The sequence below is a fragment of the Palaemon carinicauda genome, chromosome 37 (genome assembly GCF_036898095.1).
Source record: "Palaemon carinicauda isolate YSFRI2023 chromosome 37, ASM3689809v2, whole genome shotgun sequence".
Taxonomy (NCBI): Eukaryota; Metazoa; Arthropoda; class Malacostraca; order Decapoda; family Palaemonidae; genus Palaemon; species Palaemon carinicauda.
Genome location: NC_090761.1, coordinates 63,551,710 through 63,570,436, shown reverse-complemented (window position 1 = coordinate 63,570,436; position 18,727 = coordinate 63,551,710). Strand labels below are relative to the sequence as shown.

The 18,727-nt window shown below is 43.3% G+C and overlaps 1 protein-coding gene across 4 annotated transcripts in view; it reads left to right on the top strand.

Annotated features, from left to right (window-relative positions):
- Nucleotides 1-18,281, top strand: part of ebo (ellipsoid body open) — a 54,357-nt gene extending 36,076 nt beyond the window's left edge. Inside the window, exons 23-24 of one of the 4 annotated variants that reach the window (XM_068361302.1) lie at nt 2,619-2,737; nt 16,383-18,281. In XM_068361302.1, coding sequence (XP_068217403.1) covers nt 2,619-2,720 — 102 coding nt within the window. In that variant the 3' untranslated portion in view covers nt 2,721-2,737; nt 16,383-18,281. Of the gene's footprint in view, nt 1-2,618; nt 2,738-11,925; nt 13,017-13,147 lie in introns of those variants that run through there. The other 3 variants (XM_068361301.1, XM_068361300.1, XM_068361303.1) reach the window with 3 other exon arrangements.
- The last annotated feature ends 446 nt before the right edge of the window (nt 18,282-18,727 follow it).

Here is an 18,727-nt window from a genome sequence, read left to right as displayed (position 1 = left end):
CAATTAGTTATTGGCCTTCTTCATTGGTAGTTTTCTGCCTTTTTTTTTCCCTTCAAAGATAATGCTTACTTGGAAAATTTTCCTTAGTAACTTTCTTTCAAAACTTCTATAAACCCTTGTGTCATTGTTATGGTTTTGATGTCAAAACAAATTGAGGCTGGAAATTATGGAATTCACTGCCTTTAATGATTTAGGTCACAAGACAAATGCATTTGTGTTCTTTCATGAGAACCAGGTAGTTTGACTTTGTTGTCATAGCTTTTCTTTTAGACTTGGAATGAGTTCTGGGTGGTTTTAGAATAACGTTTTTGCTAATTGCTTTAAATAGGAGAATTGTAATCTTTCTTTTATTCAAGCTCATCTTGACTAGAAAATTTTTTTCAAGAAAACGTTAGTTTGATTTTTTTTAGTCAACTGGGCTGATAAGTCCTTTCCATCGTTCAATATGTAGTGTATGAACTTATTGATTTAAGCCTGTCTTGACAAATTAACTTGCCCACTGGTAGTAAAGTAGGTTCTAGTTTTGGGATTGTATTATATTACACTGGAATGCCTATGTATTTGAGTTTTCTTTTATCTTCAAAATCAGTAGTTTCACAAGGTATTCACATATTTACTAAGAATTGCATAGCAAGGCATATACATATAGATTTATTGAAAAAATAGTACAAAAAAATTCTGAAGATATATAGTTGGCCATTCATTCAGTATTTTAGTTCTTTATACTGTATTTAAGATTTATTAGCAATCTTTCTTTTTATCATTGTTTGGAATGGGTATTGTACACAATTGAAATTTTCAGTGGAGGTGCTTATCTATAAATTTAAATATCTAGAAGAAATTGTGATAAAGACAGAGAAGACAGCCTTATTTTCAACTCTAGCCGCTTCAATAAATCTAAAGGCAGTGAAAACCAGATGATGAATGAATGAAGTCTGTCCCTTTGGGCTTTTTATCTTTCAGGGAGCTCTTGCTGGTCTTCTAATTTTAGTTTATATCATATTGAATGGTCTGCCCTAAGAGGTAATAGCACATGGAAAATATGCGCAAGAATATGTCTTAGACTTGCTTTTGCAAGCTTTTTTTTATTTCATAGATCATATTAATTCTGTGCTTGTGTATTAATTCACCTTGTTAAATGTTTCCTTGATTACTTTTCAGATTGAAAAATGAGGTCAGGTGAACAACATATGTATATTAATGTAATTATCCAATTAATGTACCATACTAAGCACTCCCCTTCCTTTGGAGATTTCCTGTTTCAGTTTCTTAAAATGTTGCATCACGTTAAAAATCCTCACCGCTATTTCTCTCCTTAGGGAATTTGGCGAGGTAAATGTCGGTGCACCTCACAAAGTGCACTGTAAGCATTACAAAGTTGAACATTGCAATATTCCTTCAGCCTCTAACTACACTTGTTATTTAGCCTTTGACCTCCATACCTGCTTCGTTTTTCCCATCTTGATGGCCAACCTTATTTAACTTTTTCTTCACAGCGCTATTGTGCAGTTCTCCCCCCCTCCAGTTTCACAGCATACAATGACCTTCCCGGGCCTCAACGTTGGGTTTTATGATTCAATTTATATTAATAATTTTTAGTTGAATGTTTGCTACTCCTATCTTTTGAATTTTGATTTTTTATCTTCCCTTCTTAAATGAATTATTACTCATTGCATTTAATGGGATGCTGCTACATACCCTGAGGCTGATACTGTGCTAACAAAATTGAAAAGAAATCCAATTATTGGTATCACTATTGTATCAATGTTGAAGAAAACATTATGGTGGATGATATCCATATATAAATGTACAATTCATTCGGTAAAATATGGAAAGTAACTTGTATGATAAAAGAAAAATTTCTGTTAATAATCCCACAAAGGTAAATATGATAGAAGAGGTAAATTGTTATTCCCTATAACTAGGTGATATTTGAAATGTAAATGAACATGAAATAGCTTTGAATGTTTGTAAAAATGAATTGTCCATAGAATTTACCTATGTAAGTCGATGGAAGTATTTTAACATACGTGTGATTCTTTTTATGTTCGGTATTTAGTTGTAGGAACAATAAGAATAAAAATCCCCTTTTTTCATGTTGGCTACCTCCCACAATTGGGGGTTAGTGCCATGGTAGATAGAATAGAATTTAGTTGTGAAGGAAAAGAGAAGAGACAATGAATTGGAAAATGACAGAGAAGGTATCTGTACTTTTTTATGGTTGGATACTTTATACAGTACAGTAGTTAGTATTTAGAAGTGAGAGGTATAAGAGTGGGGAACAATTATGGATTTATATCTAATATATCTATATGTGATAACTATATAAATTTTAAAGAAATGGCAGTATTGTTAATTACTGTACTTGTGTTCTCAAAACAATAGTAAGAGGAGGCATAAGAGAGATATGATTTATACAAAAAGTGGGAATAAGGTTGATCAGTCATTTCTGTTATGAAAGTTTTCTTACTATATATCAGACTTATACATATAATATCTTTTTGCTTTATCAAGATTAGTACTATTTCATGTGGATTTTTGATGAAGTATTTTCTTCCTCTGAAATGCGAGCATTTTTATTGCGCTATTTGTCTTAGTAACATCGACTTCTCTTCCAGGACTTGCCAACATTTACGCAAAATGTTCAACGATTCATCAATGATCTCCGTTACTATCGAACCTGCAATGCTAGCTTACCACCAGGAACTGTCAAGCTATAGTAACCTTTTTAATCTTGGTAAGATACAGGGAATATTACAGTATAGTGATTAAGTTCTTTGTATTAGGCATTACATGGATCACACTTTTACAGTTACGTTCAAGATGTTCATTGTTGATTATTGCATGCATTTTTTGTGCTTGAAATAATTTCTTATAAACATGTATACTTGAAGACATTGATTTTATACCGCAGTGATTTTTTTTTTTCATGGTTGGTATTTTACTGTTAATACCAATATATACCTGGCTAATTGTTTGACTTTCTCCTATTCTAGCCATTCATTACTTTCCCCACATTCTATACCGTATTGTCATTCTTCTGTATAACTTATGCTTTAAAGTTTTTGTTAATACCTGTTACAAATACAGTTACTGAATGTACAGGAAAATATGATTGAAGAGAAAAGTTTACTAATTTATGTAGTGAATGTCTTTCAAGAGACAGTCATAATTACAAAAGAATGCAGTTACATAAATGCAGCCTGGCATTATGTCTTGTAGTATACAGCTTCCTTTTTTTATTTATTTTTTTTTCAATGGCTTTTGAGATGCCAAGGATTTCTGAAATGTGTAGATTATTTTTGTGAAGCCAAATATTTTGTAAGTAATTGCTTACGAGTCGGGTTTCCAGCTATTCTAATATGGCACACATACAAATGACAATTTATTATTATTAAGGGGGGATGAGATTATCAAGCCTAATATACAAATGTCAGTTGATAATAGCATTATTTAATTAGTTTGTATTAAGGAAGCAGTCATTTAATGAGCTTGGGGTGAGTATTGTATATGGCATTGTTACATAAGTAAATTTTTAATTGTTCCGTAACCGAAATACAAACCACGCTATTTACAAAGGGTTTACTTTTAGCGCAGCTGAAATGACGAGCCAATAGTTTTTAACGAGGGTTAATTACCCCCGCGCTAGTTAGCGGGGGGTGGGGAAGGGTAGCTTGCTACCCCTCCCCCCTCCACACACCGGTGACTTGCTTCACTTCACTTTTGGCTCGGCGGTGATCAGACGTGTCTGTTCATCGCCTTCGCTGACAGCCTTTAATTTTCTTCTTTTTCTTTACAGCTTGTGTGATTGGTTGGAAGTTGACCTTCAGTTATTTTCTTTTATTTAATATGCGGACATGCCCAGGAGTTGCCGGCCGTCCTTGTGGGACTTTCATGTCGGACGTGAGTACGGATCCTCACACCCTCTGCCCTCAATGTCGGGGCCGACGGTGCGACCAGGATAACATGTGCCGTGAGTGTAGGGAGTGGTCTGCCTCCCAGTGGGAGAGGTTTGGCCGTCGGCGTAAGAAGAAGTCCAAGAGAGACCGTTCTCCTCCGGGGTTAGCCTTGAAGGAGGAAGGTTCTCGGGACTCTTCTTCCGCCGCCCAAACCTCCTCCGAAGCTCCCCCTCGTCCGCCTCCTAAGGAGAGTCGTCCGAGTGGGAGCGCAGGCCCTTGTTCTGTTTCCCTACCTTCGGTGGGGGGAGAGGGCGTCGCCTCCCATAGCGAGGCGGTTCCCCCTCCTCCTCCGGGGGAGGTTATTGATAATAATACTTTATCCAGTGATGATCTGTTGCAGATTTGGTCGTCCCTGGGGCTTAAGGGCTTGCCCTCCAGGGTCGCTCTTATTGACCTTGTCTCGTTGGGGGCCGCTGTTAAACAGTCGCCGGTGGTAGCGGAGGTAGACCCTCTGTCTATTGTCGACGTCGTGGTGACAGAGGCCTCCGACGTGGCTGGGCCTTCCGACGCAGGTGCTGTTGCTGGTGATGGTGCTCTAGGCTCTCCTCCTCCTTCCGTGCATCCTTCGAAGGGGGAAGTGAGTCCTTCGGTCTCGACTGCTGCCCAGCTTCCTTCTGAGGGAAGTGTTTTGAAGGAGACTCCCCTTCGGAGGACCGATGGTCCCGACGATCTCCCCCGAGGCCGCCTCCGCCGTAAGGCTCACCGCCCTCTACGCCACAAGGGCCTCCCTTCCCCTTACAGGGGGACTAAGAGGCGCCTTTTTGGGTCTTCGTCCTCCGGGGGGGACTCTCCTCGTCAGCCTCAACCGACTACTCCGCCCTCCTTGAACCTCTCTGCGGACCGCTCTCCATCTCCTGCCGGATCTTCGCCTTCTGGAGAACTCGTCACCCGACGGGCAACGGTCCCTTCGGGGCTAAGGGATTCTTCCCTTACGCGAGCAGGGCCAGCGCACAAGCGCTCTCCTGCTCGCCAGCGATCTCCTGCTCGTCGACGATCTCCTGCTCGCCAAGACTCTCCTGCTCGCCGACGCTCACCTGCTCGTCGGCTCTCTCCTGAGGTTCGCCCCCCTCGCCAGCGCTCTCCTGCTCGTCAGCTCTCTTCCGAGCGTCAGCGCTCATTTGAGGACCATCGCCCTGCGGTCTCTGACCACCCTTTAGTTCCTGCTGAACTCCCTGCTCACCATCGTGTGTCAGAAACACATGTTCGCCAACGCGCCAGCGATCTTCCCGTTCCTGCTCGTGAACCTATCCTCTCACAGGACACGCGTCGACCTTCTGCTCGCCAGCGATCACCAGCTCGCCAGCGATCACCAGCTCGCCAGCGATCACCAGCTCGCCAGCGATCACCAGTTCGCCAGCGATCACCTTCACATGCTGCCCGCCATCGCACGAACCTGCATGATCGCCCGCTTACGCATGCTGCTCCTCATCGCAATACCCTGAACGATCGCCCTCCTGCGGATGCTGATCACCATCGCACAACCCTGCACGATCGCCCGCTTACGCATGCTGCTCGCCATCGCACAACCCTGCACGATCGCCCGCTTTCGCATGCTGCTCCTCATCGCAATACCCTGAACAATCGCCCTCCTGCGGATGCTGATCACCATCGCACCCTTTCACGCGATCATTCACCTGCGCATGCTGCTCGCCATCGCACAACCCTGCACGATCGCCCGCTTACGCATGCTGCTCCTCATCGCACAACCCTGAACGATCGCCTTCCTGCGGATGCTGATCACCATCGCACCCTTTCACGCGATCATTCACCTACGCATGCTGCTCGCCATCGCACAACCCTGAACGATCGCCCGCTTACGCATGCTGCTCCTCATCGCAATACCCTGAACGACCGCCCTCTTGCGCGCAATCATTCACCTTCACATGCCGCTCGCCATCGCTTACCATCACGTGATCATTATCGCCAGCGATCTTCTTCACCTACGCGGCAGCACGATCCCTCGCCGTCGCGCCATCGCTTGCGTTCGTCGCCTCGGACACGTGTTCCTTTACCTGCCCACCCTCACGCCCACTCGCCTGCGCGCCCGCGTGATCGCTCGCCTGCGCGCCCGCGCGATCGCTCGCCTGCGCGCCCGCGCGACCGCTCGCCTGCGCGCCCGCGCGACCGCTCGCCTGTACGCCCGCGCGATCACCCGCGCAACCATTCGCCTTTGCGCGACCGTTCACCCTCGCGCGACCATAGTTCGCGGCGAATTCCACAGCCGGTGGTAGCAGCAGGGACGCGTGCTCCTAGACGGCACTCGGGATCACCTCCATCCAAGCACAGGTTGGTATTGCAGGACGAGGACAGGTCATTACAGCATTCTTCCCCACCTTCTTTTCAGGCAGGTACCGTCGTGTCCACTCCAAAGGATCGCCCGATCCCTTTCACCTTAGCGAGGATTTCGGACTCTGTGTCCTTTGAGCAGCAGACTTGGTTTGGTCCGCTGGCACGGGCGTTAGTGAGGGTTATGAAACCAGCACTCGCCGGCCAGGGTAACAAACCAGCGGCTGTCTCTCCTTCGCTGAAGAGAAAGAGAGGAGTGGACTTCGTGGTGACTTCCCCCAGGGCGAAGTTGGTTCCCAAGAGGTCGGTCTCGAGGGTCCCCTCTCCTGCACGAGTACTCTCTCCTTCTCCCGTGGACGAGGCCTTTCCGTCCTCAGGTGAGTCCAGTGGACCGGTAGTCTTCCCCCCGGCACCAGGGGGGGAGACTTCGCTTCAGGCAGGAGAATTGTCTCGTGAGGAAGGGGCCCCTCGAACCTCGTTGTTGGGATCCTGTATCCCTCCTAGGAGGGAGCCCAAGGATTCCAAGACCATCCCTAAATCCTCTGCAAGGATTCGACAGGAACCCATGACTACCCAGGGGAATGTCCACGTATCACCCCAGGAAGAGATTCCTGGGGCAGGAGACTTAGCTGCCAGCCCACAGGGAGGAGAACAGCAAGAGTCCGAACATGCCTTCTGGCAGGTCCTAAGCCTGATAAGGCAACTTAACAGTCTTACGGATCCAGTCATCCCCCCCCGTGAAGGCAAAGACACAATTCTGGATGAAGTGTTCGACGTTCGGAAGGCCCCTAAGACCAGTGCAGCTCTGCCCTGGTCTCGGGGGCTGAAGAGTGCCAGAGCTAGGGCCAATGCTCAGCTCGCACTTCTTGCCTCCTCCAGTCGTTCCACTGCCGGGAACAAACTCATCCCTCCTCCTCGCCTTCAGCAGAGGAGGTATTTCGAGATCCTGGGTGAGCACAACCTCGCTCTTCCGCTCCATCACTCTGTGGAGGAGCTGGCGAAGGGAGTTCCCTTGGAGAAACTCTCTGCCCGGCAGGTGTCGTTCTCGGCGGCAGAGATCCTTAACCACGAGAAGGTCGCTAAGTGTGCCATGCAGGCCACTTCGTGGCTGGACTTCTGGTTAGGATCTCTGGGCATCCTATTGCGATCTGAGGACTTGTCCAAGGAGACCAATAGGAAGGCCCTAGAGACCTTCTTGCTCTCGGGCACCCGCTCCATCGAGTTCTTGGCGCACCAGGTTACCACCCTGTGGGCCAACTCGGTGTTGAAGCGTCGCGATGCTGTGTCCGAGAGATTCCATCCGAAGGTCCCCGCCGTAGATGTGTGTAGGCTCCGACATGCCTCCCTCCTGGGGGAGAGCCTGTTTGAGCCTCAAGACTTGGAGCGAACGGCTGAGAGGTGGAGGAAATCCAGCACGGACTCCCTCCTCCACAGGGCCCTTACAACTCGGCCCTATAAGCCTCCAGCCCCGCCACAACAGCAGCAACAGCCTCGTAAGGCTCCAAAACAGGCACCGGCAGCTAAGAAAGTGGTGTCTAAGCCCCAGCCCTTTCCAGCCAAGGTCAAGAGGGGTGGTAAGTCCTCCAGGGGAGGCAAGACTTCTAGGGGTGGCGGCCGCGGCCGCAAGCCCTAGGGGTGGCAGTCCCCCTGCGTGTCCACCTGTGGGGGGATGCCTTCAGCGTTGCGTCCGCAGGTGGCAACATCTCGGGGCCGATGCTTGGACGATCTCGGTGATCGGCCAAGGTTATCGCGTCCCGTTCACGTCATCTCAACCTCCCCTGACAGCGAATCCAGTGTCGTTGAGCTCCTATGCCATGGGATCGGCAAAGGGGCTGGCCCTTCAGGCCGAAGTCAAGACCATGTTCGAGAAGGGTGCTCTCCAGGAGGTCGTGGACGGCTCTCCAGGCTTCTTCAGTCGACTCTTTCTTGTAAAGAAGGCTACTGGAGACTGGAGACCCGTCATCGATCTCTCGGCTCTGAACAGGTTTGTCAAACAAACCCGGTTCAGCATGGAGACAGCAGACACAGTCAGACTTGCGGTGAGACCACAAGACTTCATGTGTACACTGGATCTAAAGGATGCGTACTTCCAGATCCCAATCCATCCGTCTTCCAGGAAGTACCTGAGATTCTGCCTAGACAACAAGATCTACCAGTTCAAGGTGCTGTGTTTCGGTCTCTCCACAGCTCCTCAGGTGTTCACCAGAGTGTTCACCCTGATTTCGACTTGGGCGCACAGGAACGGCATTCGTCTCCTTCGTTACCTAGACGATTGGCTGATCCTAGCAGACTCGGAGTCGACCCTTCTTCGACACCGAGACAGGCTTCTAGATCTTTGCCAGGATCTGGGGATCGTGGTAAACCTCGAGAAGTCCTCTCTGCAGCCGTCCCAGCGACTGGTTTATCTAGGCATGCTAATAGACACCAATCTCCACAAAGCCTTTCCATCAGACGACCGGATAGCAAGGCTGAGGAGGGTGGCGGAACCTTTCCTCAGGCGAAAAGAACTCCCCGCCCAATCGTGGTTGCGTCTCTTGGGCCACCTATCCTCCCTGGCCCGTCTGGTTCCAAACAGCCGCCTCAGGATGAGATCCCTTCAATGGCGGCTCAAGTCCCGGTGGAATCAAGGATCCGATTCCCCGGACACTCTGATCCCAATGGGGTCTCTGGAACAGACGGACTTGCGGTGGTGGCTGGCCGACGAGAACCTGCGAAAGGGAGTGAGTCTTCTCGTCCTTCCCCCGGAATTGACTCTGTTTTCGGACGCGTCAAAAGAAGGGTGGGGGGCGCACGTTCTGAACCAGAGGGCCTCAGGCCTTTGGTCAGAATCAGAAAAGTGCCTACACATCAACCTGCTAGAATTGAAGGCCGTCTTTCTGGCCCTTCAACAGTTCCAACGGTTCCTGGCGGGTCACTCCGTGGTGGTGATGAGCGACAACACCACGGTAGTGGCTTATATCAACAAGCAGGGAGGCACTTTTTCGCAACAGCTATCCCATCTTGCAGTAGAGACTCTGAGGTGGACCGAAACCCACTCGATAACACTATCAGCTCGCTTCATTCCTGGCAAGAGGAATGTGCTCGCCGACAGTCTGAGCAGGGCTTCGCAGATAGTGAGTACCGAGTGGTCTTTGGATCCTCAGATAGCCAACAAAGTCCTGACTTTGTGGGGTTCCCCGACGGTGGACTTGTTCGCGACAGCCTTGAACTTCAAGCTGCCCCTGTACTGCTCACCAGTCCCGGACCCCAAGGCACTCTGGCAAGATGCTTTCCAGCAACGGTGGGACAACATCGACGTGTATGCCTTCCCACCATTCTGTCTGATGAGAAGGGTGCTCAACAGGACCAGACTATCGGTCAACTGTTCCATGACTCTAGTAGCTCCGCTATGGCATCACGCGGAATGGTTTCCGGACCTTCTGCAACTCCTGACGGAACTCCCAAGGGAGCTTCCTCCACGACACGAGCTTCTCAGACAACCCCACTCCGGTGTCCCTCACAGGGCCGTAGCCTCGCTTCGACTTCACGCCTGGAGACTATCCAGCGTCTCCTCGCGGAGAGAGGCTTTTCGCAACAGGTTGCGGAGAGAATGTCTCGGCACCTGCGAAGGTCCTCTGAGGGAGTCTACCAAGCGAAGTGGAGAGTCTTTTGTGGTTGGTGTCGTGGAAGGGGTATCTCTCCACTCGATGCCACTATTCCAGCAATAGCGGACTTCCTTGTGTATCTGCGAGAAGAAATGCGCCTTTCTGTCTCGGCAGTGAAAGGCTATCGCTCAGCCTTAAGCTTGGCCTTCAGATTGAAGGGCGTGGATATTTCTTCATCGCTAGAACTCTCTTTACTCATACGTAGCTATGAGCTTACCTGCCCCCAGTCGGAAGTGAGACCCCCTCCTTGGAACGTGGTTCGAGTTCTCAGGTCTCTCAAGAGACCTCCCTTCGAGCCATTACGCCAGGCCTCCGATCGCCACCTGTCTTGGAAGACGGCTTTCCTACTCGCCTTGGCCTCGGCCAAGCGAGTTAGTGAACTTCATGGTCTCTCGTACGACATCGCCCATTCAAGGGGATGGGGGGAGGTAACGTTCAGGTTCGTCCCTGAGTTTGTGGCCAAGACTCAGAATCCTGGAGTGCCGGATCCTCGGTTCGACTCTTTCAGGATCGCGAGTCTCCGTTCTGTAACAAACGACCCAGACCAGCTGCTACTATGCCCAGTGAGGTGTCTGAGGTACTACTTGAAGAGAACGGCTGCAGTCCGTCCTCATGTGCGAGCTTTGTTTGTGAGCACAGGCAGGACAAAGAGGAGGGTCACAAGGAACACCATCTCTGCTTGGATTCGAAGGGTTATCCACCATGCCCTGAATCCTGACCCTCCTCCGTCACGTCGCCCTCGGGCCCACGATGTCAGGGGTATTGCTACATCCCTGGCCTTCAAGAGAAACTTCTCTGTGACGCAGGTACTTCAAGCGGGGGTCTGGAAGCGTCAAACGACCTTCACAGCCCACTACCTGCAAGACGTGACCCACAGGAGCCTCGATACGTTCTCTATCGGCCCTGTGGTGGCTGCACAACAGCTGGTCTAACCTCAGGCTCCTTTTTGGACAAGTAGCAGTAGGTTGAGGGCGTTGTTACCCGGTCTTAGTCTGTGTGAATGAAAGAGTATGTCTGACCCTTACTTCTTTCTTCATTCTCCCCTCTCTTGGGGAAGCAGCATCCTGGTCCTCGCATAGCTGACCTCGACCTCTGCAGGTAACCCATGCTTCTTTGTGCTCCTAGTATTAAGCTTAATACTGTTGCGTCTCCCATACCCTGACGAGGTGGTATGGGGAACGTCCTATCCTAGAATTCCTATCTGAAGGTCTCAAGGTCAACTTCATAGGACGAGTCACACTCTCCTCCTCACACTACTTATGTAGGCCACTCGTTCCTAGCGATGCTAGGAACCTGTGAGGTACAGGGGCTCCCTCTCTCTAGTGCTGCTCACTAAGGGATCGAGCCCCCGGGCAAGCCGAAGTCAGTAAGGCTGGGGACTTTCCACCCTTCCTAAGGGGTAAGTCACCCTTTGTAAATAGCGTGGTTTGTATTTCGGTTACGGAACAAATGACAAATTCGAAGATAATTTGTATTTTTCCTAACCATACAAACCTTAGCTATTTACACATATGTGCCCGCCATCCCTGACCCCCAAGTCAAGTCCTACCTCTAAGTGAAGTGAAGCAAGTCACCGGTGTGTGGAGGGGGGAGGGGTAGCAAGCTACCCTTCCCCACCCCCCGCTAACTAGCGCGGGGGTAATTAACCCTCGTTAAAAACTATTGGCTCGTCATTTCAGCTGCGCTAAAAGTAAACCCTTTGTAAATAGCTAAGGTTTGTATGGTTAGGAAAAATACAAATTATCTTCGAATTTGTCATGTTTTTGGTGTAAAAATTAATTTCTAGTTTATTTATTTTGTACATTAATAGAAATTAAAGCCATTAATTTTGATTGTTTCAGATATGTTGGAACTTTTATTGGTAGGGTTTATAACAAATTTAAGGGTTAAGCAAAGATCATAGAGATATGGCACCTTGAACAGACTGCCTTAATGTTTGTCCATGCTCTTACAATTTTATAAAATAGGACAATTATTATTGACAACCATTGCCAAATATCATATTGAAGTTTAAACTTTCTATATTTGATTAACAGGTAGTTTCCCAGTGTATGGAAAGATGATAAGAGCCTAACAAACGAAGTTTTCAGATAATACGCATTAATGTGTAGGAGAGTACTGGTTGGGTAATTGTTTCTGAAAATTTGACATTGGCAACTTGAAGTCATTACTCCGTCCATTCCAATTTACTGCAATAGGATTTACCTGTTTAGGAGGAAATTCAAGTTTAATGGGAACATTATGAATTATATATTTTAAAATTAACTTGGAATAAATTTCATCATTTAAAAAGATGACACCGTGTCAAGTTCTAACCTAAATTGATCAATTTTAAATTTTATTTTTAAGTTGCAGGATTAAAAAATGTATATATTTATTTTTGCTGTTACATGGTTGAAAACTTAATCCCTTTGCCTTAAAAAGAGATATAAACCCATATTTTATACATTATTTAGTGACAGTGATGGTTGCTGTACTTATGTAAAGTATCGTATTGTTGGAATATATTGTCTTATGAGAGATGGTTGAAAAGTATACATCATGTATTTTATATTTTTCAGTAGTTCTTTATAACATTTTGTAAAAGATTGTTGTAGACCTTTCTGCTATGTTGGCATTTTTAGGAATTTTTTCTGTCGCGGGGATATGATAATACCGTAGAAGAAGGGAGTTAAGAAGGAAAACCAAAATAGTTCTTAAATGGTCCACTAGATTATTTTATGCTGGTACAAGAATAGCAGACTTTTCTCACAAAACTGGACCTTTTCTTCAATTCTTTGTCGTGTGACACCATATGTCTAAATTTTAGTCCCTTGTCTTGTGGGCCGATCAATTTAAATTTTTATTTATTTTTTGCTAGCGTCGGTAGTCTTTCCATTGTTTCTATTTGCAAATAAATCAAAAGTCGACTATTTTTTATGTTAGGTCTTCAAGATGCTGGACAACCATGGTAAACTGTTCATCATGCTACAATGACTGTTTGGATATTTTTTTCAATTATATTTTTTAACATTACAGTAATTCAGTCCTTTGTTGTATATAACTGCCGAAGTTATGAACATTTTGTACTATTTAATTTGTTATTCAAAAAATATTCTTACCCAATAATTATAGCAAAAAATAGGTATGTTTTGTGTGTTTAATATTGCTTATACAGTAACTTGGACATTTGATAAGAATTCACATGGAAAATTTATATTTATTGATGAGGAGGTTTCTTGATTTTTAAACTATATATATATTTTTTTTTTTTAACAGAAATTGAAATGGAAAGTTAAATCTATGAAAAATTTGAAGGCAAAGAATTCCTCATTGTAATTATTAAGTAAAGCTATTCCCCCCCAAAAAAAAAATTGTAAGCAGTTGTAAGAATTAAAGTAATATTCTTTAAAATATGAAAACTTAGCCTTATTGAAATTGGATTATTTACAGTATTTTGAGCAAACCTTAAATTGCTTAAGCACTTAATTCTGTGTAAACACACATTCAAAATGATAATTACAATTCGATTTATTGGAGAACCATTTCTAGAATATCATACGGAAGTCAAATACTGTAGAGCTGGGTTAAAGATCTGTAATAATTGGACTGTTAATTTATTTCAGATTTAATGATGAATGAATGTAGGCTGTGAATATTTTAAATTTTTCTCTAATGTTAACTTTACGTTAGGAAAATAGCATGATTAGGAATGCTGTTGTCGAGTCCAGCAAATGCATTATCCGTGTTTTGACAAAAAAAGAAAAAAAAGAGAAAAAAAATGACACGCTCAAGCGAAGGGTTTTTGCAGGTGGCTACACCGTAAACAAAGGTAATTTTTTTTTTTTTTTCTTAGAGATTGGCAATCCTTTGTTTTATTCCTGGGGTGTTGAGACTGAAATAAGTTGAGCCCTATTTTTTCTATTATGCTTTCAGTATCGCCATGACAATGTTAGTTCCAGCAGCCCTTTATATGACCCCATGTCTGTGATGAATTACAATTGTGATATGTGGTTAAATATAGTGGACCAATTTAGGAATGTCTGACAATCCCTGTAAATTTTTCATTTTAATTTTTTTTTTTTTCCAAAGGCTGTCACTGGTCTCAAGGTTATTTTACCAATTACTATTCGGTATGTAGGAGTAATTATTCCTAGTATTATACAAACCTTTCTTTTAAAATAGGGAATGTCTTCAGCAGAACTGGAATAGCTGTTGAACCGTTGTATTAGTTAGCAGGATGTGGCTGGATATAGCAAGGAGGCTGACTGTTCGGGATGCCAGCCCCACACCCACTACACTACATCAAATGCAAATAGTACAATAACAAAAAGGATTTTAGGAAAATAAATGTGATAACTAATCAGTTGGGAGATTATAGACCTTTTGAGTCTCAAAATTCTGCCTCGGGACACTTCGGAATTTGTTGCCGAGCAGTACTTATTTCATTCGGTACTGGAGATAAGCTGGGCGTTTTCATCTTGTCAATAACCTTGCAAAGAAGCAGATACTTGCAGGTTAATGATGCTTTCTGATACAGACCAGAGACAGCACCCATAGACTCGGAAGACGATACATTTCCCGAGAAATCGGGAGGCGATTCTGGAAGATGTCCGTTTTAGAATACCAAAACCCAAAATGGCTGTCAAACCCTACTATGCCACTACAACCTCGAGCTCTGACCTGTGGTTTTATCAGAATCTTGGAAAGGATTATAACTACTGACAGTGATGGACATATCTCTAACCATGCTTTCTTTCTTGCTTGAAGTGAGACGAGGTTTCCATTCAATAACTTGTGGTTGAACTGGAAACAGAACCCTCAGGCAACAGTTGATTGTCAAAAGTCAGGTTGCTGAAATTCAGAAAGTCATGATCAGTATACCTGGACACTGCAGACGGAAACGAGGCTTTCTGCATTAGCAGGTTTCAAAGTCTTGGCTGGAATGCCTACGTACAGACGAAGGCAGCTTTTTACTTTGGGCTGAAGTATTTGGTACCTTCTTGCCATAGTTTTGGTTGTCTTCAAATGTGAATTTTAAGTTAGATAGCAACTTTGGTGACTACTTTGTCGACTTTGTTTCTTGTAGATTTATCTGAGAGGAATTTGTAGATTTCATAGCACCAGGCTTAAACTTGGTGGATTTTTCTGCAAAATTTAAATGGAGGTTTTCTACCTTAATAACCGAGGGTTTAAAGACTGTTATCAAAATATCTTCCGATGGGATATAACTGACACATCCTTCTCCTTAGAGTATTTCTTTATTTATACAACCGTATAAAAATACATCATTTCAAGTGAAACTTGTCCTTTTGTAACATTATTTTTATTTATATATGCCTCGATCCATTTAATTCCAGAAATGTTTTTTGGGTGCACAAGAATCTATTATCTTTTCAGTTTTGTTTACCACATTGGTAGAAAAGGGTTAGGAAATTTTTACTTCTCTCGTCTTCTAGACTCGCAATTTTGACGTTTGCCTTATCGATACAGCATTCATTTTTGCATCTTTTTTTTTTTTTTTTCTCTATAGATTCTGATCTTGATTTTCTTTTATTGTTTGGGGAATAGTTTTCTCTTTCTTAAGCATTGTTTTCTAATTCTTCTCCCCCTTCTAGATGACTCCATTAGGTTTTGATATTTCTTTTGAACGAGAATATAGTCTACATTTTTTAGTGATTTTTTTATGGAAATTTTTTCTGTAGCGGCCATTTTAGATTTGTCTAAAAATAAGATGGTTGTCCATAACCTCCACTGTGGTCTAAAATTTTCTTATAGGTTATATCTAGTATGGTAATCTTCTTTAGATACATGATCTTTTTATTGGAATGTTTGTATTTCATATAAATGTTCCAACATTTTTCTATGATGGTTTTCTGAAAATTATCTTTTAAGATAGTTTATCACCTCTTCAATGACATTTGCACTATTAATGTTCACTCTCTCAATGTCTTTTGCTACAAATTCAGGTAGTTCTGCTATGTGTCTACTACTCTTTAAGCTGTCTAACAGTTAAAAAATAACGAGATAGTGGTTTGGACATCCCAGAGTTTTAACTTTCGAAATCTTGTCCTTTTGTCCAGATAGGAGCCTTCCGATTTTTTTTTCTACTATATTAACATGGCAATTAGTTAAATTGTTTCATCTCGATAGTCTTTTTGATTGTTGTTACAAGTTTTTCAAGTCTTTCATCTATTCGACGTTTTATGTTTCGTTTGAAGTTTACCAAAATTCAATCGCTTGTGGAGGTTTTTTCTGATGACAAATATTTGTAGCCTTATTTTTAAACTATTTTTTAGTCTACAAATTCTTGCTTCCATTTATCTATTTGGACTTTGGTTGGTTTAAAAAATGTCTTTTGTTTCCAACCACAATTTTGCTTGCTCAATTTAAAATGTTCCATTATTTAAACATTCACAATCAACTTTATCTTCTTTATGCCCAATAAAGGACCTTTGCATTTTGAGCAGTTCTTTGAAATAAAATTGCCGCTATTACCTACTCTTCCACACAGTGCCGTGTTAATTGGTTCTTAAGTTGTGCGTCGTCGTCTATAAATCCGGGAAGAGAAACGGCAGAGTATTCCAGAGTCGCCATCTTTATCACAAGTATTATGACTATAAAATCTGTATCGAACTCCACTTATAGAATAAAATTCGATGCTGACATTCATTTTTGTACCGTACCTTTCAACTGTCTTATAAGTAGGTTTCATACTCCTTTTTTTCACCATGCGCTCAAATTCAACACCTCGTCAAATCCAGAAAGCCTTTCCTTCATATCTCAAGGCTTCTGTTCCTCAGGATGCTCTGGTCACTGTAATCGCTGCACCTTTCTTTACCTTACAATCGACTATAAACCCAATAATCCTTGACGTTTTTAGTCACTTTCTGCCGTTACAGTTTAGGCACTTCACTCATACCAGAGACCTCCAGAATACTACCTGTCCTTAATGTTCGGGGAATTTAGCTGCTCTTCATTTCATCATTACACTTCGTGTAAATAATTCCTGCTGATCGTTGCCAACGCTCTGCTACCATAAAATATCTTCCTATGGGATATGAAAGAGAAGTCTGTCTCCTTACAGTAACAAGCAAACTGACGGTTAGGCTCAATCAGCTTCCAGCCTAAGTCTGTTAAAAGCCTTTTCACGAATCTTAGCAAAGTTTGGTACTTTTAATTAAGACCGAAAGACACAAAGAGGTAACCTGGATTCTTTTCATTCTTCAGCTGGTGCATGACCTCAACCAACATTGAAGAGACTTCATTATTTTGAAGTGTACCATTAAGAAGTTTGCCAGATGTCAAGATTTTCTGTAGTTGCTAGGTGTACCTGCAGCTAACATTCCTGATACCAATTCTGCCTTTCTTCTATCCTAATGGCAGCTTTCTTCCGTAACAGAATTACAGGTAGTCATGTTTAAAGGGCAAGTGAAATCTGGTAAGTAAGTATAACTCCGTCCATGGTTTCCCACCGGAGTTTTTGAAGTTCAGACTTTACCATGAACACGGGCACTGAATGTTACATCCCTTGGTACTTGTTATTGACGTCATCAGCTCCTCTTTCTGCTTCCCATTGTTAAATGGTAACACTTGGTGTCTGACCATGTGGGCACACCTTTACAAATATGGTCTTCGTTTTATAACTGTGTCTGGAGGCTCGGAATCAACACAATCTTTCATTGGTCTGTATTCAGGTATCACTGAAGGAACCTCATCCTTTAAGTCTTCTGAAAATTCAGTATCTGACATGAGCTCCTCTGATGTTACGGCTTCATCTTAGTGGAATTACTTACTGCTGGCACTCTCATTATGGGCTGAAATGACAGTAGATGTATTTTATGATGTTAAGTACCTTGTTTACGATTTCAACAACTATTCCAATGCCGATGAAGACAGTCAATATTTTAACTCTAATTTTTATAGCTAGGAAAAATACATATTGATTATTTTTTTTCCAAAATATTGTGCTACCCAAAGTAATTAATGGAAGTTGTAGTGTTAGTAAAATTCCCAGGCATGTTATTTTATTTCAGTCATTTATAGGAGTAGCAAATTACAGATTTGAGGTTTCATTTTTACTGAATGGTTTGCTGCCTTGGAATTTGAATTGAAGTGAACTGATTGCAAGTTATGAATTTGCACTGTCATACTTAGATTAATACTGTATGTGTGCCAAGAGAAACCATGTATGTATAGTCTTATTGTCATACATTATCAGACATCACATCCATAGTAACACTTAAATGATGAATGATAATTTTTTTCCCATTTTTAAATTCTTTGCATTACCAGTCGTGCATTCCATGTCAGTGCTGCAAATTTTTATTTAGTATTTTTGTTAATTTTCAGTCTGAGCTTTGTTAAAGATGCATTTTTTGTACATTCCACTTGAATAAATATATCATTTGTTTGATATCTTTTTCTAACCTTTCCACAGAAAATATGGGAGATTCCAAATAGGTTAATTTGGAAGCAGTAGAAATATTTCGCAATAAAATGTTGTAGTGTAGTTTCTTCAGAGTAGTGTCTTTCAGAATTGTGATGCAAGGTACATTAGGTTGAAGTTGAAGTAAAATCATCACTCAAAAAGTGCTAAAATTGTCTTCTCTGTATAAATAAATAAAAAAAATTAAAAGTCTATGTTATATTTGAAGAGATTTTAAAAACTGGCAGATGAACAGAGCCATGAGGCTGGAGACTAATGAAGTGCTCAACGGGTGTTAAGGTGAACAACGTCCCCAATCCTACTCTACCATCTTAAGAATGAGGGATATATACAGGACTGCACTCTTGCCTTCAAAGTGTCATTGGCATGCCTTGAGACAGGAAGAATCCTGAACCACTTCCTTTTCATAC